General features: G+C 39.9%; 1 protein-coding gene across 1 annotated transcript; it reads right to left on the bottom strand.

Moving 5' to 3' along the window:
- Positions 1 to 637: 637 nt before the first annotated feature.
- Positions 638 to 24,291, bottom strand: CA12 (carbonic anhydrase 12). Its single transcript, XM_005145700.3, has 10 exons — positions 24,070 to 24,291; positions 20,887 to 20,907; positions 15,472 to 15,651; positions 14,086 to 14,228; positions 12,566 to 12,661; positions 10,896 to 10,959; positions 10,269 to 10,426; positions 8,527 to 8,653; positions 2,562 to 2,646; positions 638 to 1,591 (listed from the first exon to the last, which is right to left on the bottom strand). The coding sequence occupies exons 1-10, from the start codon at positions 24,254 to 24,256 to the stop codon at positions 1,507 to 1,509; spliced, it is 1,146 nt and encodes a 381-aa protein (XP_005145757.2). The 5' UTR covers positions 24,257 to 24,291; the 3' UTR covers positions 638 to 1,506.
- Between the last annotated feature and the right edge of the window lie 1,027 nt (positions 24,292 to 25,318).

Raw genomic sequence — 25,318 nt, 5'->3', positions numbered from 1 at the left:
TTTAAAAAGAAGGGAATTGTGATTTTCTTAACTTCATTCAGTTTATTTTGGTAAAGTGCTAACTACTTGCATTTGATTTTCCCAGATATCTGTAATGTTGGGCATGTAAGAATGATAACGGAAATGGCCTTGAAATTATTAAAAAACCATGGTACTTCAGTAGCCACTATTAAATGATAGTGGCTAAAGAGTCCAGAAGATGTATGGGTTTAGATTCTTTCAGCTCAGGGACCACTGGCTGTGCAAACTGGTAATACAGTATTAAGGAGAAACAAAAATCCCCATGTGTTTGGGTTTTCAAAGGAAGTATGGACTTCATTGGAGGGCTCCATGCAATTAGAGAGTGTTACAAGTAGGAGCAGCAGGAATATGATTTCTGTGAATCGCTTTTCAGTTTATTCTTTTGTTTAAGAAAAAGTTCTGAGGGAGAATTTTTTGTTTGATGTGTAATATGTTTTCTTTGCTGTTAATGAGAGACTTTCCTCACAGTCAGCATACAGGACTTGGCTGAGGTTTGTATGCTTCTTGTTACAGATGACAAGGATGTTGCATGCAAAAGAAAGTCATTGATACATGTTTGCAGTCAGCTGAGCTGAATGAAAATGTTGGTCTTCTAAAAGAAATAAGAGAAACCAAAGAAACACCATAAAAATTTATTGTCATTTCTTGTCTTTAAACACCTGCATTCAAAGAGTAAGTAATGTTCCCCAGAGCGCACAAATGATGCTTTTTAAGTAAATTCCAAACATTTCAAAAAGATGATCTTTATGTGCTTGTTTGTGCAAGATAAAAACTGTGGCGAATGCAATGTAATTAGTTGTAAGATTAAATTTCTGCTTATAAATTTCATGTACAGTAAGTAGTAATAAGTTATTTCTCCTTTCACTCAAAAGCTTGCTTTTGACATAAAACAGTTTTTTTAGAGGTGGAAGGGGGAGAATCTAAAACGTAAGTGTGCATCTACCATCTGTAAAAGAGAAAACACATACAATATCAACTTATTTATTTTAAATCACATATACACTGGTGCTACTCAATGTAGAATCTAAGTGTAAAGTTTGGCTTAGACCTTCCCAGGTCATGTTTAGCAGCATTCAGACCTGAAGTTATTTTAGGTATAAACCTGTGCTCAATCCCTGCCTGTGTACTGAAGTACAAGGATGCGAGACTCCCACTCAGATATCTAATTCAAGAGGAATTCTGTAGCATCTGTGCTAAACAAACCATAACATTGGAGTTTAGGATTAACTGTGAAATCAATTAAAAGAGCAGGACTCAGTAAGCAGCAAACATGAAAAGCATGTTGTGAGGAGTTCAGCTCAGGAGTGTTCACTGATCCTATCTCCCTGGAAAACAAGACCACAAGGGATATGGAAAACTTGTGGCCAGTACCTTTTTAGAACACTCTTGGGGCCTTCCATCAGCCAAGAACAAGAGAGATGTTTGAACAACACAAAATAAATCAGTGCTATGAATGAAAAGGGTCTTCTGGGACAGAGCAGGGCATCAAAGTTTGGAGATATAGTCTTCCTCCTTGTGTGTGCCTGGTTTGTAGATGACTCTTCTGTTGTCTTTGCCTTCCTTTTTGCAGCTAAAATAAAACGAATATATTCAATACTCGTAATACCAGTGAAGGAAAAGCACCATTAGTTACTTAAAATGGCCCATCATACACGCATGAGATTTTTTTCTTCTGTACTGGTGCAAATGTAACTTATTACAGATATTTTAGGAGAACGTATTCTGTGAGGCAGAGTCAATGCTGATCACACAAAGGGATCAGGCTGTAGGAATATTTGTAATCTTAGTCTTTTTCCTCAGAGTTTGGCTTTGGTGGTACTCTGCTAAATGATTCTCTTGTCAGTACAGATTTTTCTCCTTAAATGATGTGACCTCTGGGAAGGTGTTTTTTTCCTAAAATTCTATTCCCCTCTTGTTTCACTTACTGTTCTAGGAAGAAATGAAAGGATTCAAAAAGCAATTAGGAGCAGCAGTGCTAGCAAAAAGAACAAGAAAAATAACAAATGGCAATTGAGAAACAGAAAAACTGGGTAAGTTTGTTACCTACCCAGCATGCTTGTTCTGCTCTGTCTGGAAGAGGAGTCTCATTTCCTAACTTGTGGGAGCAGTCAGTAGCTAGACTGGAAAGTCATTTTGTGTTCTCCCCAGTTTCCTGACCTTGTATCTTTAAGGGTTTACATAAGAACTGTTCCAGTAATTATTATTTTGTGGAAAAAAGACCTTATATGGTTGCTTTTCACAAAACACCACTGTTCCTACAATGGCAGAATGGTGGCCACTGTGGCAAGAAGGTTGCAGCAAGTAGAGACCTTTTAGCCATATAAAAGTATTTTGGTGCCAATCAGAGTTACTCTGGAGTATATGATACAGGAGAAATAAAAAACAAATCAAAGCTCATAGGAAGGGATTGTATCTTATAAAACATCAACCTTTACCACTATAAAAAATGTGCAAGTTTTTGAACACAGAAGCATTTCTTTGTGTCAGAAACAAAATTTGGTTTGTTTCTTTTCCTGTGATGTGACAGCCAGACATCTTACCTTTTCCTCTTCAGTAGGCAGAAGGCTACTGCAAGAATGATGAGCACTCCCAAAACACAGGCTATCACAACAGAAACAACAAAACCTAGGAAAGGAGGGAAAGCATACAAACCTGTTAACTTTGTTCACTTGTGAGGTTACTTTCTGATCTGTCATAACATTTGCGTTCTGCATCTGCAACTTCGCTGCAGCCTGCTCATACCACTTTGCAATTATGGAATAGATAACTTTGCACAGATGCATATTGGAAAGTCCTGAGCCCACAGCTGGATCCACAGTTCACAATGATGTGAATTTAGATACCCACCACAGGCACAAATCCAGCATGCAGGCACAGGCATAACAGATCAGAAACTGGATTTCAATGCTCTCATGTAGAAGAGAACATAAGCAAAACTGAGGAACTAAATCTGAGCCACAGAGAATGTTAAATTTGATGCCTTTTGTTTTTTTCAAGGCAGAAGAACACTGTTGAATGTGGACAGCTGAAGAATGATACACTTTGCTGTTGAGAACATTGCTTGCAGGCATCTAAGAAGAATGAATTCAGGTATTAGTACAAAGAACTGAGTGATCTCATGTTTGCCTTGACACATTAAACTTTATCATAGTAATGCTGTCTTAGATAATGACCTTCATAGATATTTTTGGCAATACTGATTTTGGCCTTCCCAAAGATCCTGAAGGTGAGCACTCTTTTTTCTTAACTGCCTTTTCGTAATTCTTTTGCCCATTGTTTTGTATATTTTATCAAATGCCTGTTTTTCTCTAAGACACATCAGGACCTTTTCAGAGTGAAGCTGAGAAGTTTCATGTATTCCATGTAAATATTTCCTCTTATTAAATCAGCTATTGAGGAAACATAAATGTAATACCTGGAGTTTAACCTTATCCCATTTTACACATTTGATGCTTTACTAAGTACAACTGCATAGAAGAAACTTGCAAACCATACAGGTGAAGAAAAACCGTGGTTTAAAAAAGGGTAGGTTTTTTAAATAGTAAAGGTGTGTCAAATGGGCAAAAAAAACAGCAAATAGATAATTGTAGAAAAAAGCTTTTAGTTTGAAGAAGAAGGGTAGGGAGCATTTCTTTTTGATGAGAAGACCTTGTAAAATGTAGTTAGATAGTATTTCAGCATGGTGCTGTAATCGAAACGAGACACCAGTTCCCGTTTAACTTGTGGGCAGGGGAAGGTTTGAACATACTAATAAATTTCAGCTGCACATATGTGAAGCTGATTTTATTGGAATAGACTGCTGACAGGCAAGAGACATTATAAGCACATGTAAATTTTGCTGAGTAATCCTTTAAGATTAGAGACATTTGGAAATGTGGTACTTGTTAATAGTGAGCATGAATTTAAATTTTAATCATCATCAAAATGTGGATGCCTGAACACTTTGGTTGTGTTTTTGACACACAGCACAGCTTTAGAGAGAACTTGCTTTAGCAGCGGCCTAGAATGTGCACGACAGGATTACTTTCACAAATGTCTGGTTGCATGGTCCAAGCCATGATTCTGGGTATGGCCTCTCCTTCCCTTCTTTATAAGTGTGCTCTCTTCTTGCCTGTGGTTGCATCAGCCTGTGCATTTCCAACAGCAACCAGGTGCCCTTTAATTGTGCTTTGATAGGACCCTTAGTTTTCTCATTTTTGTTCTTGTTTTGGTTTGTTTTTCCCTTGGGGTGAGGGGCTGCACCTGTGAGGGAGCCTTTGTGACCCTGGCTGGTGGAATGTGAGATTACAGGGGTGACGAATACATTTTTTGAAGTGGGTAGAACATTTTTCTATGGTTCACTGATAGAGTCAATGACCTTTTATAATTAAATGTACTTAGATTGAATGAGGTTTCTAGTAAAGTAGCACTGAGCAATGCCTTTTGTAGCCATAGAGGCCAGTTCTTGGGTGAGAACAGCAGGATGGGCAATAACCCAGATAATACAACTCTGGTAAGGCATGCCAGCTTTAAAGATACATTGAAAATGTCTTTGTAGCTGGTGTCACCTCTGCATGGAAGCCAAGTAATGTGGCTTAGCAGAGGAGAACCAAATGGTATTCTTGGGTTTGGCTCTAGTTGACAGCACCAGTTTTGAGGAAGTCACATCTGGATCAAATTTTCCGCCATAGATAATAATGCTGATACTATTTCTGTGAAGTGTTTCAAGATTCCTGGATGAAAAGCACAGTATCTGATTTTCAGTTACTGGGATCATGGATTCTAACTCTCTACCTTTTAAGTATTGAGCGTGATTTACAGAGAGATAGTAGTCAGCTGCTGAAAGGTCAGCTTAAGAAACAGATGGAAAATGGCATTTCTCACTTCTGATTGACCAGAAAATTGCTGGCTCATAGGTGCTGTTAGCAATCAGCAACAGACCCTTGCCAAGTCCACCAGGTATTGATTCTTGATAAATTGAGAGGGTAAAAAAATATAAGTTGGGTCTCTGGGATTTCATGGTGAATTAGTCTTAAACATAAGGTAGGTGCTCACCCCAGAACTTCTGTTACTCCAGTGTTCCTATAGCTTCACTTCTATGCTGGATTGTTTGTACATGGATTTAAGAAGGACCCTACAAAGGAAGCCTTGTAATCTCAGAAACTCAGCAATGATATTGCAAATCCCCGTTCTGCTTATTAATATCATTGTACATAATCTGACTTGAGCAGAGATTTGAAGGGAGTTACTAAAATTGCTGTTCTGGACCCAGCTCATTGTCTAGGTGGCAGCCAGTGTTTGACTGGGGGGGGCTTGAATGAAAAGTTTTAACCCTATTCCTGGTCATGTAAGAATGCTGTTGGGGAGAGGGATATTTCTAGTTGGCCAGTTCACAAAAGCTAAAGGACTGAAAAACTCTGGTTCTTCCCCTTTTTCACTCTTTACCCAGCTTTTAGTTTATTCAGAATACCTTTTCTGCAACTAATACCAGTTTGTCGTGGAACTGTTAAGGGTTGTTGATGATTTGGTAAACTTGCAATTTTTTTATGTATTTTGGTTAGAATCAGCAACAAGAGAACTACTAGTGTAGTTCTCATTTAAAAATGACATTAAATTGAGGCATTGTTCTGTAACCATTATTCCCTGCAAGTGGCAGTCTTGGGACTTGGTAAGAGGCATGAAGATAGAATAGAAAAGTAAAACTATGGTGTTACATAGTATACAATGAGAAATCAAGAAACAGAGCCAGCAAAATCCCAAGTGTGATGTGTATAGTCAGAGAATTAATTTCTGTCTAATGCAGTCATATTACAGTCAAGAATCAAGGTTTTCTCATGTTACCAACGTAATACAAACAAGTAAGTTCTCTGGGCTCCAAACATTAAACAATATTAAAATGAGAAAAGAGGTGGCTGATGAGAGCAATTTCTCTCAGCAGTAGTTCAAGCGCAGAAATGGTAGTTTTAAATAGAAGAAAGATACAACTAAACTAAACTAGTTTAGACTTAAATATTTAGCTGTCTGCTTCTAGTAATGGCAAAGATGGTAAGATACCTTTGGGAGCAAATAGGCAAGAACTAAATGGAGAAATTACAATGAAAGCAGAAAAATGCTTCAGCTGCTTGACTGGAAAGACCTAGTGTGGATGCTTACAGAGCACTGGAGTCTCCAACAGGCTTGGGGCCCTTTTTTGAGGTATCTGGAGTTAATTAATTCCTAGCTTCCAGAATGACGATGACAGATGAAAACTGCTCAGCTATTTTGGGGAAAAATTGGTTTTCTAGGCCTACGTTTACAAACTGTGTACAGGCAGGAGGGTCCTTGAGAACCTGAGTGCTTTTCAAGATGCTCAGTAAAAATGAAGTCATCTAGTGAGGACTTCACTTGTAAGGGGTAACATCCTCAGTTTCTGAACCCTGTGTTAAACATGTGGTCTAGTGGAAGGTGTCCCTGCCCATGGCAGGGGTTTGGAACTAGATGAGCTTTAAGGTCCCTTCCAGCCCAAACTATTCTATGATTATGCTGTTTCTCTGCACCTCAAAACTGGGAAGTATCCCATGTCTTCTTAAATTCTTAAATCATTGCTCCTGCTCCTATACTGCAAGTTAAAATAGTTGTGTTTTCTATTCAGTAGCTTTCTGCTGAGGGTACAGAAGTGAGAAACTGAGGTATTTTTGTATCCCTGAATTGGATCCCTGAAAGGCAATGTAACTGTGCATTGCCTTTAGCAGCACTGGAGCCTGCTCTTTATACATCTGGTCCGTAATGCTTCTCCCAAGGACTCCCCATGTTGACTGCAGATAGAATGGTTTATAAAATGAAAGTCAGGAGATACAGCAGTTAAGGGGGTGTAGCCTTTGTCACTGGAGCTCTGGAGATAATGGAATATACAGAGATTATACAGAGATTTAATGCAGAGCTGAAGAATGGGAATTCATGGCTTGTGGTTCAAGCCACATAGTCAGCTCTGAACTGTTAAACATTTTTCACTTCAGTAAAAAGACAGAAAAACAAAGATCTAAAACTCAGTGAGAGAAGCGCACTTAAGTATTGAGGACAGTAGCATCATCATACCTACTGACGTGCAGTAGTTCCAGAGAAGGCACTCAAAATAGACTTCATAGTAAAATTATGTTCCTCTCATGAGAATCTTTAGAAAGATTAAAAAATGTTTCCATGAGAACTGAAATGGCCCCAGCCACAGAATGAGTCTGAAATTGTCTCTGGGTTTTATCTCAAATTTGCTTCAAAGAGAGTTGCTTCAAATAATGGCCCAATGCTTCTGAAGCTCCATACTGCTCTGCTTGGGAGTTCTGTTGCAGCTAATCAGGCAAAGAGACTAGGCAACTTTTGGTGACAGATCTAAATTATCTCTGATTTCAGAGAAATGGTTTGTCTGGGATTTGTTTTGGCTGATCTCTAATTTTCACTTTTCTCCTTTATAGCTTTGTATTAGAAAAGATGTATTATGAAACAGACTGTCTGTATTTTCTGTTCTTTCATCTAAACAGTGAAGAACCTAGCAGGCAAAGTTGAACTGATGTGCTAACACATTGTATTAATTTGAAAGTTTACTGCTTGGCCAATCATTTTTATAAAGTCTGCTTTTTCTTTTAAAAATCTTTTATTCTGTGTTTCAAATAGCATAGTGGCTTGCCTAAATCCCTGTGCCTTAGTGTATGTGCCAGCTTCACAACTGCTTAAGAGTATTTGTTTGCAAGGCAACACAGAAATTGGAACAATACATTTGGCACAGACAATATGCTCAGATGCCTTACTATGGAGCACAGCTGAGCTTCTCGCCACTGATGCAGGATTTTTGCACACACACCCCCCCCCACCAGAAAAAAACCTATGCATTGTCATTGTGTCACACTGCATAATCAAGCCTTTAAATCAGTTTTCCTTGTAAGATGGCAAATCTTTTTTTCATTTGTAACACTAGATCATACAATCCAGCATTATGAATTGTTTTAATTTGTTGAGTTTTAATTTCTCACTGGCCTCTTCTTATTCTGTGTAATTTCCCCACAACAGAGTCTCCCTGAGAGGCAAAGTTGTAATTCCCTTTGAATCTGCATAAAAACAATCCTGAAGTTGCTGAGAACCAGCAAATATCTCTGGTGAGACAAGGTCAACTCAAGCACTTTGACTGAAACAGTTCAGTGAAGTTCAGTCTCACTGAATGGAGAACTGTTTAGTGTTTGGAGTCACAGTAGATATTTCTGCAAAGTGTGACAAGGCCAAACACATTTTCAGTCTTTTATCTCCTCATCTTTGATCAGAAGGGTTTCAGGGCTTGCCTGATACCATTGTGGAAAAAAAAACCCTTCTTATATACTCTCTTGTACAGTTGGCCATGCAACGTTGCAGTAAGAGAAGAAAAGGAAACCAAGTGAACTGCAGGAAAATGAGATTGCTGTGATTTTGTGCTGGTATGGTGCAACAGGATTGCCACTTCAGCATTTCAGGTTTACACAAACACTGTGCACTGTTTCTTTTCATAGAAGCATTCATACAACTCACCTTCACGGAATGAGATAAACACCAGTCTTTCATGGAATTCCTGAACTTTCCGGAAGTTATCAACCATTTCCAGGGGTTCTGGGTCATCACTCTCTGTGCAGTACATGGCTGTTTCCAGTGCCAGTAACTAAAAAGAGAAACACCCTGTTCAGCTCCCAGAATACAGAAAAAGCGATGCTAGTGTATGATCACTGAGAGTGTGTGTTTGAAATCAAAGGGGTAATCAGAGGGAAGAGGATACAATAAGTAATACTTAAGCCTTGCATGGACTGTGAGGCCAAATACAGAATGATGTGTAAACAGTGTGATATCTCCAAACTCATACCTGTATTTTGTTTACATCCTGATAAAATTAATCCTGCTTAGTAATTATCTGCCAGGAAAATTGCATGGGAGGAAACATGTAGCAGTGTTCTCCCTAGCACAGTCTAACTCCTAAGCAGTCATAGAAGCTACTTTATGAAGCAACTCTACTTTGGTAAAGACATGACCTGATAGAGTGGTGTCTTGGGTTCAGTAGTAGCAGTCATTTTTCTCCTTCTTAGTAGCTGGTGCAGTGCTGTGTTTTTGACTTGCAGCCTGGGAACAGCGCTTATAACACCTATGATTTTAGTTACTGCTCAAATGTTTACTCTGACCAAGGACTTTCTGAGTCTTATGCTCTGCCAGGGAGGATGGGAAGAAGCAGAGACAGGACACCTGACCCAGAAGTATTCCATACCACAGCATGTCATGCCTTGTATATAAACTGCACGGAGTTACCCGGAAGGGCTAGATCACTGCTTGGGTCAGGCTGGGTAGTGATCGGCAGGTGGTGAGCAGTTGTTATTTCCCTTGTTATTTCCCTTATCATTATTATTATTATTAGTGGTAGCAGTAGTGGTTTGTGTTATACCTTAGTTACTGGACTGCTCTTATCTCAACCCATGGGAGTAACATTCTTTCAATTCTCCTCCCCATCCACCCAGGAGCAGGGGGGAGGAAGAAGTGGGGGGAGTGAGTGAGCGGCTGTGTGGTTCTGAGTTACTGGCTGGGCTTAAACCACCACAGATGGACATAGTTAGAATGGACTTTCATAACAAGGAGCATGCAGTAATTTAACCAGAAATTTTAATCATAACATGTTCTTCCTGTGTTTATAATGAGGGGAATCAGAAGATAATGATTGGCAATTTATAGTCTATGGAAGTAGCCACCTAAGAACAAAAGAAGTTTATCGGGAGAGCACAAAAAAGTAAGTTGGAGAAAAGCCAGGAGATTCAAATTGACAAATTACTTATCACATGCCTTTGAGAAACTTAACATCTAGCCAATCAGTCATGCCTAAGTCAGTCAAGATCAAAGTAGCACTGAAATACCTTCTGAATAGGGTTCAGACATGAAGCCTGGATAAAAATCTGTAAGTGACTTACGGAAAGACTAAAAGCAGAGGATAAGGACATGGTGAAAACAGAAATTGATCTCACTTGACTGTGATTTTTTCAAGCTGATACTATACTGTACTATATTATATGCAGTTGTCTGTCTTTTATTTATTCTGGTCAACTGAAAAGTGCTAACTGTGAACAGAACAGGATAGTGATTTATGTCAGTTCTGTGCTACTCTTCCCACTTAAAGGATTTTAGCAATGATCATATTTCATTTTTACAGGAACGTAAGAGAAATCCAGGAAATGGAAATGTGTGTTGGCTGTTGTTGGGCAGACACTGCTCAGGAGAACATGTGCTGGGTTTAAACTTGCCTGCTCATGTGAAATTTTAACGGGGTGTCGGAAAACTGTCCAGAGGACGCTAGGGTAGCAGGGAGGAGTTGTCAGGGATCCTTCATAGCGATAGTACTCATCCAGTCTTTCAGGAAGCAGTTCTTGGATATTGAAACCAGGGACTTGGACCATCTGATCTAAAATAGGGGATTCATGTTAAATGCTGCATTGTTACTACACAGGTAGTGCACCAGTGAAGTGAATTTGCTTTTCAATAAGTAGGCTGCTTTCAGTCATATCAGTAGGAAAAGAGAAATACATTTTAACAGAGATGATCCCAGTTTAATCAGGAATACAGCTTTTTAGGTTTTCTCTGTACAAATCATGTCTTAGATTCCAAATCAGAATTCTGTAAGATAAAAGAGTGGCCATTTTAACCAAAAAACACCATGTGCAAGAAATAAGACCCAGTCAGAAACATGTAGTATATGTTAGCCCTACACTCTTCACAGAAATGCACTGTGTTTTTAAGCCTTTCACAGTTTGTGACAGGTTGGCCTGGGATTTCAATTTCTGAATTGCTTCTTCAGGTTGTTCAATCCCTCTCAGGGTGACATCTGATATTCTTGGCCATTCTAAATCCATTGCAGGCTAATAGCCACTCACCCTTGTATTTCACATTCCGGAAGTGCCTGAAGATCTTTTCATAGGATGGGTTGAAGGGTCCAATCTGTAATGAACAGACTATTAATAGCTGTGCAAATCACTGCAGGCTGAATATGAGTCTTTGCTTCTGCACACAGAAGCAGTATTTGATGGCCTCTGTCATAAGGCAAGTGTCTCAACTGTCCAGGTACTCATAAACTAGAATGGCATAAGCAAATTATGCAAAACATTAACACTACCCTCAGAACCCCAATAATGCTCCTACTCCAGAGAGCTACTAGAGCTTCTTTGTTATAATACTATCTTAGGTGGACTGTAGACCTCTTGTGTGTGCTTGAAAGGCCCTATTGCCCTCATCTGTTCAGCATACAATGCAAATGAGGAGAAACCAGTTCCTCTGAGAATATTGCAGGCAGTTCTCAACTGACAGATTTCTTGGATCATCTAGTGGTTTCTAGTCAAAGCCACATTTTTCCACCCACAAACATTTTTTAGTCTGCTGCTCCTCATAATCCAGTAAGATAAAGAATGACACTGTTGGATATTGCAGAGCCACTGGCAAGGACTGTAACTCAACTATCAAACAAGACCATGCTTTTCAACTGCTACCAGCAGCTTTTCAGTCTAATAATCAATGCCTTTTTTTATTAATCCTTTAGAGTTGGTGCTTAGCAGTTCCTCTGATGACATAGTATACTGGTGTCCTTAGATCAACTGTAATGGCCACCAGTTGTCTGAAAGCTTTTCAAAGACCTAATCTCCATTGTTCCCCTATTTGATTTTTAAACACTATTGCTTAGCAATAAGCAGAATCCCAGTATTATTCCCTAGCATAATACACAATACTCTGACACTTTTCACAGCTGCAACTTCCAAATGAGCTGAAATTTAACAGAAAATAGGCCAAAGTCTTAGAGCTGCTAGGAAGTGAGCTTGGATTTAGTAAGAATTGGAGAATTAGAGCTTTGTCTGCCAATTAGACACTTTCATGGTTTTGATGAAAATATGAAATCTTATTTCTTAGTTATCTTATTGAGAACTTTTAATCCTCAAGAAAAAGGAGAGTTATATATGTACAAGCTTCTAAAAGTTTTTCTTTCAGATCATTACTCTCTTTAATTGCCTCTATGTGGGGCTTTAGTGGAGAAAATTAGAAAGCTATCCTTCCATCATCTTAAAAAGGTCACTGAATGTTCTTGTTTACTGTAATATGTGATTAAAAGAATCTTGGAAGTTTGCAACCTGAAGACTGTGGTCAAATCCTAATTACATATAGTGGCCAAAGCCTGGGTTGTGTCTGCCTGTGTCTCTGCTGTCTTAAAACTGCTTTGTGCTACAATAGGCAACTTTTCAGTGATTGAAATCCACTGTTGTTTGACAAACTCTACTAATCCTTAATTTGTAAGTGAATGCAAAGATGGATTTAATATAGCTGAAGATAATTCACTGAAAAACATGAGGAAATATTCAGAATCTCTCTTTTCTTAAAATTTATTCCTTCTTATGTATGTGCTCCTGGAATCTGACCCTTTTCTGAACACGAAAAGGAAGAGGCTTGATTTAGCCACACCACTGTTAAATAATGTAGGAAATTTGTACATCAGAGGTCTCTGATGGTTTAATGACTGAAAGTATATTCTAAGCCAAATAAAAAAAGGTCCTGATCCTACCTCAAAAAGAATAGCCAAAACCGCCAGTCCATCTGCTTTGTCCATTGCTGCTGTTACATCTGGATATTTCTCTGAATTATAATGTACAATATGCAGCTACAAGGAAGGAGATAGTATGTTATGGTGACATCTGGGGCATGCTCACATTTTTTGTTTCACAGCTAAAAAGGACCAGTGCAGCCATCTCAGGCTAAGACAATACAATGGGATCCTTCACTACTTTTTGGGTGTCATGGTAAGATCTTTTTAGAGAAAGGCAGAAGGTTCTGGAATTTCCACTCCCAGCCCTGCTGCAGCTGAGTTACACCCCCCCCTCCTCTACATACTGGGCAGGGGAGGGAAGAGGATCAGTCACTTCAGCTTCAAGGCATCTTGACTGCTGTACTAGGGAATTTTTCTAAACAAGTAACAGCTTGGCACTCTTGGGGCTCTCCAGTATTTAGAATTCAAAACCTGGGGTTAAATGCAACTAGAGAAGAAGTAGATTATTCCAAATAAGCAAATTATTCACTTGGAGTATTATGTGCAGTTCTGGTGTCCTCAACATAAAAAGAACATGAAACTGTTAGAACAAGTCCAGAGGATGGCCACGAGGATGATCAGGGCACTGGAGCACCTCCCATATGAAGGCAGGCTGAGAAAGTTGGGACTGTTCAGCCTGGAGAAGAAAAGGCTGCATGGAGACCTCATAGCAGCCTTCCAGTATCTGAAGGGGGCCTACAGGGATGCTGGTGAGGGACTATTCATTAGGGACTGTAGTGATAGGACAAGGGGTAACAGGTTAAAACTTAAACAGGGGAAGTTTAGACTGGATATAAGGAAGAAATTCTTTACTGTTAGAGTGGTGAGGTACTGGAATGGGTTGCCCAGGGAGGTAGTGAATGCTCCATCCCTGGCAGTGTTCAAGGTCAGGTTGGACAGAGCCTTGGGTGATATGGTTTAGTGTGAGGTGTCCCTGCCCATGGCAGGGGGTTGGAACTAGATGATCTTAAGGTCCTTTCCAACCCTACCTATTCTATGATTCTATGAAATTATTCTGATTTCTCTTTTAATAATTTTGGGGTAAATACCTTATGGGTATAGCTTTTCAAAATCTCTTCACAAATCCATAATTTAGGATTGAAAAGATAACAAATAGTTATTCACTGAATAGAAGAACATGAGTAAAAGCAGAAACAATGTCATGCAGCTAAAAGATAACACATGGTTTACAGAGAAGAACCAAGGTGTTGAGTATCTAGCAATTTGCTTGAAATCACTCAAGTGACCCAGTGCTGGCCCTGAGTTCAGAACCTGAATTCTAACTTCCTGACTTTTGGCATATTCAGAAAAGTATGTCGGGGTTCATCCTTTTTTTGCAATGCAAAATGTGTTTTCTTAATATATATCAAGGTTGTAAATACTTGGATTAAAGCCTTGCAGCCTTTTACAGTCATATGCCCAAGATATAGTTCCCACTTTGAGACAATGGGACCTGCCCAGCTGCCTTTGTTTCTGTCCCTGATCTGAGCCTGGCTTACCTCTGCTGCAAAGTGCTTCCCACTGACTGTGTGCTCTGAGCCTTCTGACTTGTTTCTGTTTCCCCAGTGGAGGTGAAGTTGAGATGCTGTATATTCAAATGGGAGGCTTCTGATGTACATAGTAGGCAACAGGTACATTTTCACTGTAAGCAGATGAAAAACAAATGGAAGCAAATGATACCACATTTTTTCAAGCTTTCAAGCACAGGGCAAATGTATGTTTGTCTAAGTATATTACATATGGAACACGAACAAAGCAAATTCTTAACTTGTATCCATCTCAGTCTGTGGTAGGAGATAAACACTTCAAGTTGTCTTTAACCCTTTCTAGGTAATTCAGAAGAATTTATACCCTTTTTCTGTTTTCTTAAAACTAGGAATTGAATGTGGGATCACCACAGTACTAAGCATCCTACTGATTTATTCTCTGGCCATAAGAGAATATAGCAGCAGATGTGGCAATGATCACTTAGAGGCTAATTTTTCATTACTCAGAGCAATTCAGGTTTGTATCTGGGTGAGGTTACTAGCATGGGTCACATGTCCCCTGCTTTCTAGGAGACCTTAGAAGTGAATTCCCCTTTTTACTGAGGAGCGTGATACATTTTAGTTTTGGCTTACATTAGGAAACTGTTGAACTTCTTAGGGGCAAGATCTAACAGTGGTAGTGGAGTCTATGAGGAATACGCTTATACCTGTATGATTGTGAGGGACAGCCTCTCAGTGTTCTTTTGTCTCCACTTGTTATCTGGCACAGCTAAAGTCCACAATGACAATGTTTCCTTCTCTGCCTATTGCCTGTCACATCAGCTTAATGCATTCAGCTGTGACAGTCCATTCTTTCACTCAGGACTGAGAAAAGCTCTTAGGAAAAGAAGGTTCACAAGGAAAGGGTGTTCCAGCATTCCTAGTCTAAAGCAACCTAGTTTTGATGGAGAAATTGATCAAGAGGAAAACCAGGAACCATGCCCTAAGAGGTTGGCCCATACTGAAGAATGTGTTTATGGTGCTATACAGGGCAGGTTTACTCCACTGAAGGAGTGAGAAAAAAAGCAATGTTTATGTGTTGTATCTTTTAACCAAGTGTGCCAGAGAAGAGCAGAGGCCATTTTATAACACAGGTTCTTTTGGTGCTTATGCAGTAGAGGAGGATAAAAAGAAGGAGGGTCTTATAACTGTTCTTATTTCTATGTCTTCAAATGTTTCAGGAAGGAAGAAAAAATGTTCTGTAGATGTAGGTATGCTGATGTAAAGCCTTCATCACTACAGCTTAATTTCATCTGATAATCAAAGTAGTTCACCTATGAAATAAAAAAAATCACAAGCTTCAGCAACTCTTTTTCCCTCCTTCCTCCACAATCCCATGCTGTCATTGAGCTTCCTTACCTGAGTGACCATTATTGATCAATGTAAACTGGTCAGTGGAGGACACATTATAGCCTATGAATTCTAAAGGTAAGAGATTAGAATCGTACTGGAGAATATCTTTGTGAAAATCTATTGGTGACTGGAATATTCCTCCACAAAATGGGTATTTCTTTGGCCAGGCCTTCTCTCCATCAGGACCTGTATAAATTAACAAAAAGACACATTTGTTAAACCTTAACCATGCAATTAATATAAAACCTCCCCTGTTTCAGCCTTCACCCAAAACTCAGAAAAGCAGCCTTTTCTGAATTGTTTAGGCACAAGCATGACAAGTAGAGTTTGGATCTGTGACAGTATTTTTATTATTTACTGACAGGAATTACTTTTCCCCATGGAAGTAACAGGCATATGCAGCAATGCCAGCCTTTGAAAGAGGATTGCTGAAAGAAGTGACTTGATGTTGACAGAAGAAAGTTTCCATCTTTTTCGGTGCACAGAAAACCAGACTAAAATGGACTTTTCCTTTCCATACAAGCTGTCTGGCTCCATCTAGCACCATTGAATAACACGCAGTGAAAACCTAACATGCAAAAATGGAAGGTGTTACATTAATTTGATCTGCAATAGCTTGCTCAAGCTCTGGTCAAATCTTTCATCACAGTCTTTTGCCCTAGGTAGGATCTACAAAGAATAGATAATATCAAGAGTCTTTTAATTGTGCCTTTTATTTAATTACACATTAATAGCTAGCAGCTGTTCGTCAGCTCAAAGTTGAGACCATTTGAATTTAAATACAAAAAGAGATACTTGCAACTTGTGTTTCAACTTTCTGAAGATTCATCATGATTCTTTCTAAGGCAGGAAGGTCTTTTGGGATCACCCAGCCTGATCTGTATAACACAGGCCATTGGACCTCCCTGGATTAGTTTCTGCTTCACTGCGATTGTATTCTTCTGAGGGTAAAAAACATTACTCTTCCTTTAAGCATTGCAGGTAAAAGATATTTCATTAGTGCCCAGTGGATAATTACTTGCTTTTCACTGTGAGTTTGTCTAGGTTTGACTTCATTTAGATAGTGATTGCTTTTAATCCTTTGCTTAGAAATTTAAGAGCCTCCTGTTAATATACTTTTGTTTCTCATTGAAGTACTTATAGAGGACATAGTTTCTCACTTCTCTTCAACTAAATAGATTGAGTTCCTTTAGTCTTTGGTTAGAAGCCTTCTTTTCCAAAACTGTAATATTCCTTGTGGCTTCTTTGAAATATGACATCTTCCATGAATTGTGACTGCCAGAATCTAATGTTAGATTGGGCCATCAGTAGCAAAGCAAGTTCATATCTTTTCTGAAGGAAAATTATCAGCCAGGAGAATGTTGTTAGAGCCTCACTTTTTGTGTGAAAGACAGTTTCCAAGGAGGTGAATCTCCATAGGTAGTGGAGGTGACTCTGACTTAGTGCATGTCACAGAATTGGCAAGGTAAGTTCAAAGGCAGGCTTACTTCCTTGTTAAAGCTCTTTAAAATTATTCAAGATATAGGTGAGTACCTGATATTGTTTGCAGTTTGGATACTCAGACTCAGTTGGTGCTTTTCAGTGTAAACAGGCCTTGACATTGCTTTAACTTACATCTTGGACTCCATTTTGCTGCCAGTCACATTAATTTCTCTCTTCATGTATCTTCATGGTACTACCTTAAAGTTACGGAAATTCTTTTTAAAAGCTAATAAATGTTATGCTGCTGTTGTAGAAGATGGTGTTCTATCCTCTCCATATGTTTTGGCAAATAACAGATCCATTCAGAGAAGCATAAATTCTGTACTATGAGATATACATACTTGAGAATATTTCCCAGGAAAATACATATCAGGATATATGAGAAAATTATGGTTTATTGAGGCTGAAATTTGATGTATAAGACAATGACCCTGAAATATAACACTTTCCAAGAAGCCAAGCCTACAGCAGCATCAGAAAAATTGGTGAGAAGCCTTTGTTATATAGGAAGACTTCAGAAGTTTTAAAGGGTTTGAGGTTTCTGTGCACTGCCAAGACAGTGAGTTTGCAAGAAGATATGTATTACATATCATAGGTCTGGAGACTTGATAATTGAATAGGTAATTTTTAACTGATGCATAAAATAGAAGTCTAGTCCCTGCCAGTGGAAACCGTGTCATGAAGTACCCCTCACTTTTGCTGAATTGAAATGCCCTTAGAAGTTGGCAGCAGAGTGTGGGAACTTCCACACCAACATCAGCAGTCCAGAGGGGAAAATTCTGTCTTTTCTATAAAATGGTGTAGTTACCGAAGTCTTTAGGTACCTTGATCCTTACTAGCAGTTACCCTTTCCTTGACATAAATCTGCTGATCCATTCACAGGCCTCTAAGCTACAGCAGTTTTTGCTTGTTTCTCACTCCTGCTCAATTGAAAAAAAAAAAAACCAACAACCAATCCAAACAGAAAACCCCTTTTTTTGGTACAAACCAGTTTTTCTAGAAATTCTGCCTTTTGTCATGTGGTCTTCCTAATTTCAGTGCCATGAAATTCCTGTCTCAAAGAGCTGAGCTCACTGCAGCTTGTATTTGCATATGTGAAATTGAGATTTCCATGGTAGATAAACCACACAGCTGGAAGGCATTTCTCAGCTGGCTCTGTTGAACATGAATGATTGATTGTGAACCAGATTCTCATTTTTCTGTGGCAGCACTTTCAGATAAATCCAGTGGAAATCACATTGTGTTTACAAAGACTCTGTCTGATCACTGTGAATAAAGAATAGCATGTGAGTGTATTAAGACTGGCCGGTACTACAAGTCTCAAAAGGTATTAACATAAGAAGTATTGCAAAAATATCTTAGTGTAGTTAATTTCCTCCTTTTGTGATCACAATTGTGACAAAGGGAAAGACCCAGGCAGCTCAGGTGATGTCTGCTGCTCTGAGGATCCCATGCCCCTGCCATGCTGTAATTAACCCTAAGCCTGGCTGTGCTCTCATGGCTGTTCTATAAGAGATGTCTGTAAATAAAGCAGTGGTAGTCTTGCTGCCCAGCTGCAGTGAGCTGAGCAAATACTCTCAGCACCATGGCTGCATATACCCACTGTATTACCTCCCTTCATAGCTTTTAGCTTCCCATGTGTAAGCCTGAAGCCAGCCCCACAAGCCCTAGTGCTGCTGGGTGATGTAGGACAGATGTTCCTCTAACAACAGTGCTGTCTGCCCCCAGGATGTGTACGTTGGCTGACTTAAAAAAAAGAAGAAAACAGGCCTATGAGACACCAGTGTTACCAGCAGACTGCTTGAGCAGAAGAATATTCATGTTGCTTATGCTTCTCACTTGAGTATCCGAGTTCTTTAAACTAATGTAATAAAATTCATTGGGTCAGTAACACAGGGAACGAATGTCTGTGGTATTTTTGCAGCCAGGCAGAGTGCTCTGCCCTGTTCTCAGCCAGCTGGAAGCTGTATAGCTGCTGTTAGCCCAGGGCTGAGTTAGCAGTAAAGACTGAGGGTCCAGGCTCCCTGCCACAGTAACATGGCTGCATGTTCTGCATTTTGCTCAGAGCACAGGCAGAGCTCAGTTATATCATTCTGTGTACTCATAGCCATTACGTGTATATCTTCCATGTGCTTGTCCAGAGGGAAGCTTGTGAAATAGAGGGCTTGCCAAGGGCTGTAGCTGTCTCTGTTATTCCATTCAAGTGCCACATGGGAAATTTTGGGCATTTTCTGGTGTGTTCGCTAAAGCTGGCATTTCCTATGGGGAAGTGGAGGGGTCTTAGCACAGGTTTTCAGCACCTCACTGAATTGGAGTATTTGGCAACAGTAAAACTAAAGAGTTTGCATGTTCAATTAGCCTAACATCTGGTACCAACAATTCTTGTGTTTGTGTTGTAGCATGAAGTTCTTCCCTCGTGTGCATGTTAGTAATTCCTTTGGCACTATTACTTTAAATTTGGCTGTAAAGCTAGTTTTCTCCATTGTAGCTGCTTGTCCACTCTCAATGAGTGATTCTGGCTCTTTTGTTTCATTCCAGCCCTCTTACATTACAGAAGCAAAAAGCCAGAATCCAAAGAATTGGAGCTCACCTCTCCAATTCTCCCAATTCTCTTCTCTTCGGGTTTGCACTTTCCAGCCACACAGCAACTTTGCCAAAAGCTGCATGCATGTGCTCTCCTGAGTTGTTGGGCATCAGAACAATTCTTTTAGTTCTTTAACTAAGATAACATTTTTTTTCTGATGATACACTTCATGCAGTTTGTCCATTGTACAAAAGGTGAAGCAGCCCCTCCGAGGACACTGAGCAAGCCTGTGTCAGAGCGGGAATGGATGAAGTTGGGCACTGAGAGGAGCATACTCTGAAATAAACACTGGTACCCAAAGTCCTGGAAAGGGAGAAGTAACTAATTAAAAATAAGTGTTACCCTAGGAGGGAGGACAAAACTTCCACTTTGATGGTAGTAAAGCAAGTTTTGCTTTCCTTACTACCCAGCGGGGTTAGGTTCATCTGGTGGCTGTTGGCAGGGTGGAAAACCCTGGCTTTTGTTATTCAGACTGTGTCAGGGTTTCTTTTTTCCTAATGAGAACTTGAAGTATGCATGCATACTGGCAGTTAGATTAATACCTAGGGACAGGCAGCTGACAGTTTTCCTTTTGTTTATGTGAAGCAAGTCAGGTAAACTGGAGCACAGCCAAAGGGAGTAGTAGCAGCAAGTTGAACCTCAGAGGTTCTTTGTGTTGTCTTGAAGGAGCACCAAAGGCTTAAGAACAAGAATTTTTGCTGAGATTCTCAGTGCTGCCTACTTTTCTGTAGGCATGTGGCATGTAAAACACTACTCTGAATGAGGAATAACAGGCCAGATGATTTGATCACTTGAAAGAAAATCTCTAGATAATTCTTCCTGAGCAGCCATCAGATCCTTCTGGGTTAGTAGCTGACTGAAAGGACTATTGTACAATATGGCACTGCTTTCCTGACTATGATTTATTCTACCTTGTGAGTGCTGGGGTTTTCAGAGTTCTGAGTCACCAGTAATGCAATACAGGTGATTTGCTGAACTCTGATTCTACTTAAAAATTAAGACCCATCTGGGTAGGGAGAGGTATGTTCTCTGCAGAACCAGGCTGAAATGTGCTGCCAGTCTGTGACTGCTGGGAATAGAGAGGGCTTTGGGTAGCTGCTGCAGTTGTGGAGCCAGTCTTTTCCTGCTGCAGTTCCTGTTGCTTTGTGAGGCAATTCAGAACCCTATAACTGACTCTCAATCACCCAGATATGAAACCCAATGGCCGAATAACAGGTTTCAAGACAATGGGACAGATCCAAACCTGGGTAAAGGTAGTGAACCAAGTATGTTCTCACCAGAATACATTTGGTATGTTGTCATTAAAACACAGAGCAAAGCCATTACTTACTATGTACAAATTAGTTTGTACTTACCAATATAAGACCATTTTGACCCTGTTTAAAGACAAAGGAAATATTACTGTGAATATTTGAAATTGATCTTAGTCTACAAAGAAACAAATTGTCACTTACACCCATGTAATGAATTTTGCAATAGTTAGAATTCTGTCCCCAAATGTTGAGTGAAACACAGACACTTTCAAAGATCTGAACACTTCTCACCCAAATTATAATTATCACTGTGTTCCTGCCCATAGGGGTGACTTTCTTGTGGTTACTTAAATGCTGGAGTGAAACTTCTGTTGGCTTTCTGGGGATGTGGGTTTTGTTTTTTTTTTTTTTTTTTTTTTTTTTTTTTTTTTGTGGAATAGCCACAGGCTTGGTATGTAGGCACATCCCTGGTATTTTTCCAGTCAGGAAACTTAAGGAATATAAATGGGGTGTAGCTATAATGATCCCCTCATGCCTAGCTGGGGAGTTTGAAAACTGTCAGTGGGTTGCCAGTTGCTACAGCCATTTCTGTACAGGGGCTCTAGGACAGGCCAACTGAAACAGGAATAGATGGACTTAGAAAAAAGGGAGTATGATCCACGAACCCATATAACTCAGAATCCTGGAGGGTTGAGTGAGTGTTAAAATGACCAGTACCCATCCATGGTTTAAGGAAGTGGACTTGGGACAGTGTCTCTGCTTGTCTTTGGAAATGTCTTGACTTTTTAAATGCTCCTTTTATTTTTTTTCTGGTCCTGAAACCTACCTAGTCATTCAGCTTGCTGGGTAATTGCAGGTGCTTGTCTTGACAGACCTGCACAGTTTTGGCTGTCAGGATAATGGATATCTTTGCTCTCTGCAAATTCTATTTAATTGCTGCTTAGAAAACAGTCCTGAATGACAGGTCTTAAAAACACTCAGAGTGCCCATGTGTGCATGCATGCAGACAGGCAGGTATCTATCCTTACATGGCACGTGTCTGCTCAGTGCATGATCCTTGGCTGCATTTCTTGTACTCTGGAGTGTGGTCACAGATACCGCTCTTCTCCAAAGAATGTTGTGTGAAATATTCGGGATTAATTTGTACGGATGTGCAAAACGTCTGCTCTTAGCTCTTTTGTAGTGAATACTGGGAGCACTGAGCTCTGATTCCAGTTCATTAGGACCAGTGTGTCTTGTTCTTTTACACTGGAATTCTCAAAATGAGGTCTGTGTAATCATCCTGGCTCGCATCCTCATGCTCCTCATGTAGAAGAATGCATGCACTGTTTCAGATTTCAAGATGAGAAAACTCCTTCTCCTCTCCCCTTCTCTCTGATTTATTTTTGGGGTGCTTGTGCCCACTGGTCAGTATGTTCTGCAGGCAAAACTTGCATGGAGGTAGCAGCTGACTGTCAGTAGGTTTTAGAAATTTCCACATCCTCAGCTGAGCCAGGTTTGAAAAAATAGTGGCTACTCTCTGCTCATGGTCCTATTTCCCATTAAAATGTGTGCAAAGTGTCAAAACTATGATTTTTTTTTTATTCTAGAGCAACCTTTAAACAGCCAATTTCAAATATTTTCAATATTTTGGGCATTTATAGCAATTGAAATAAAAATAAAAGAAAGCTTCATGTCTTTTGACAAGTGAAATTTTCCTTAGCTTGAGAGCATTTTGATGCTCTGCAGTTCACTACCATTGTGACTTTACTGATGAGCACAGTAACAGCAACAAGAGTAGGTAGGGCTCAGGCACATTTAATGCTCATTTCATCCACCTTAGATCAGGAGATGAATAGGTGAGTGGATGTCAGAATCTTTTTGATTTTGCCCGAATAAACATGTAGAGCTGCCATCCTCAGACTCTGAACAAGGTTACATTACCCTTATTCTTCTTGATAATGAAATGAGGATGAGGCAGACTGTCACACAGGCTCATGGATTTGGAGGAGAGCCAGTTGATGTCTGATTCACATCTAGAAGGGATCACAACTATCAACAGCTCTGTATCCATGAGCACTCTCCTGCCTTTTTGTTCATGTTAGGGTGAGTGCTGATGAGTAACACAGTTACATGTCTCTGCATGGCAGAAGAGGTTCCTAGAGACAGTGTATCTGTGTTTCACCCATCAACCTGCAGGGAACGAATACATTTCCAATGTCACTGGGGAGCTAGGAAAATGATGTTAGTTTAGTTGTGATAATCTATGTTAGTTGTTTTTCTGATTTGGGAAGATGTCAGGGACAGGCAGATGCTATAGCTCTTGCCATTTCTTGGTACTTGGGTTCTTAATTCTAAAATAGGGGTGCTGCAGCATTCCCTTCAACATGTATTGTAACATGTATCTTTTCAATGCATCTTTCCCTTTTGAATCTTGAGTTGTCAGGGAAAGCCCCTGGAAAGCACCAAGCTTTATTTGTTATTCTGGAGAGCTCCAAGGTGTAGGAACGTCTGCCCTTCAGGTGGGAGATTCTGCTAGAGAACATAGCCATTTTTCGGAGGATATATGCCCACAGTAAGAAGGGGTCCTTGAAAGTCTGAATCGCACCTCTCTGGTAGCTCATGTGAAAACCACAGTAAAGTCCTGTCTTGGCAGAGCTCTGCATGAAGCTGACAGCTCTGGATTGCACTTGAGCCTTCAGGATTTTTGTCACATAAGTACACATGCTGAGTAAGTCTTCTGACACAACCTTTTACAATGATTCTCCCTTATAGCCTGTAATCAAACTAGGTGGATTATGATTAGGTCAAATGGATTAAAATCGATTATAATCGCTTGAATAAATGAACATTAGCTCTTAAAAAGAGAGTGAGGAATGCTAACCTCGTGAAACTGTTTTGTTTAAATATAAGATAATGAGGTCTAGTATATGGGGTGCTTCACAGGGATTGCATTCTTTTCCCTCTGAGGGCAGAGGGAAAAGTCTGATACTTCCACTACTCTGAGAAGGGCCAGTATGCTTCATTCTGTGAGAAAGAGAAAGATCACAAAGCAAGGCACACTGAGCATGCAGAAGGTCTGTAACGCAAACTACATCAGAGGACAAATTTCTTTTTCCTGTATGTATCAGAATACCTACTATGAGAACTTGAAACAAGGATACCAGCTCCAAACAACTGCAGTCTACAACAATATACATACTTTAAGCATGCTATTGAAATAGTAATAGTAGATGCCAGTTTTCTGCGTACATTAGCTGCCCTAAGTTACAAGCAACAATAAAAAAGAAAGCTGAAAGACTTTACCATTCAATGGAGCTTGCATTGAGACTGGTGTCTTTAGGAAGAAAATAAGCACAGCAGCAACTGTGACTACACTGAAGCTCTTGGCTGACATCTCAAGGAAAGACTTATAATATTCTGACAGTTCACAGGTTCCTCTGCGGTCTGAAGAAACTCCCTTGTAGATATGTGGCAGGTAGAATGCACACATGCAGAGGTGCTGCGGAAGAGGAGCTTCTACTCTTCTCTCCCCTTGTGTCTCTCCTTGCTTTTAGGACTGCTTTTTATAAAGCTCCTGAGACTCAACCCAAAACAAATGATGTAATCAGACCTGCCTCTAGGTCACAGCACCCTCTGGAAACTGATCATATCCTTCACTGCTTCAGCTGTAGTGAACTCCTCACAGGGCAGACTCTAGCTCTTAGAGAGAGCATTTAAATGTGGAACTGCAAAAATTATTTAGCAGAGACACAAATGCTTAAAAAAGCTGTCCTCTTATAGGCCATACCACAGCAGAGGTTTTCCAGCCTATTTCAGAGTGTCTTCCTCAATTCCCATTTTTGGATCAGTGTCATTTAGCATAATGGGCCTCTGTGAGGACTGGAGGTAAGAGACTTGGGGCTGTGTGTGGGACTAGTAATAACTGAGCAACCATGGACACTTCTGACAAAACCCATTCAACTTGTCAAGAAGGGGTATTTTTTTTTAACCTCTTGGAAATGGGAGAACATGTGAAGCTGAGAGGAGGGAAAACTCATCACAAAACAGCCCAGAGTCTAATGTTATGTTCAGGACATGCATGGAGAAGGGTAGAGGAGCACCGGGTATAAGTTCATGTCCTCTTCTGAAGGTGATTGAGGAAGAACGTCTAAAACTGAATACACTGTGGGTAGTTGAGCAGAAGGTGGGATTGGAGAGCCTGTTAGGTTTAGTTGAGTACTTAATAATTGTTACTAACTACTTACTACATCTCAGTAACAGCTTTGAAGCGTGTATTAATTTTGATTGGTCAAGCTTCATTTTCAGTATCTTTATTTATCACCTGCTTTTTCATTGCTCAATGTTATCAGACTTGCTTATTTTTTCCTACCATAATTTATGAGGATGATAAAGGGAAGTTGACTGGAGCATGGCTCAATTCTGTATAGATCCCAGGTGGGGACCTGCTGTAGAGATTGATTCTGGCCTACTGCTGCAGCTCATCTGTAGCTCCATCCTCTCAAGTTAGGCTGTAGAGAGCAGCAGCAGCTAATTCATGTCTTGTAGTTTTTTG

This window comes from Melopsittacus undulatus, chromosome 9 (genome assembly GCF_012275295.1).
Source record: "Melopsittacus undulatus isolate bMelUnd1 chromosome 9, bMelUnd1.mat.Z, whole genome shotgun sequence".
Taxonomy (NCBI): domain Eukaryota; kingdom Metazoa; phylum Chordata; class Aves; order Psittaciformes; family Psittaculidae; genus Melopsittacus; species Melopsittacus undulatus.
The sequence above is the reverse complement of the archived record's forward strand: the minus strand, read 5'-3'. Positions and strand labels throughout refer to the sequence as shown.

Bases quoted from the DNA above. Each gene is read 5' to 3' on its own strand.
- CA12 (XM_005145700.3), bottom strand. From the start codon at position 24,256: ATGTGTGCATTCTACCTGCCACATATCTACAAGGGAGTTTCTTCAGAC. The intron at 15,652-20,886 runs GTAAGTACAAAC...TAATTTATACAG, and splicing joins GTCAAAATGGTCTTATATTG to GTCCTGATGGAGAGAAGGCC. The intron at 10,427-10,895 runs GTGAGTGGCTAT...CCCCTATTTTAG, and splicing joins CCGGAATGTGAAATACAAGG to ATCAGATGGTCCAAGTCCCT.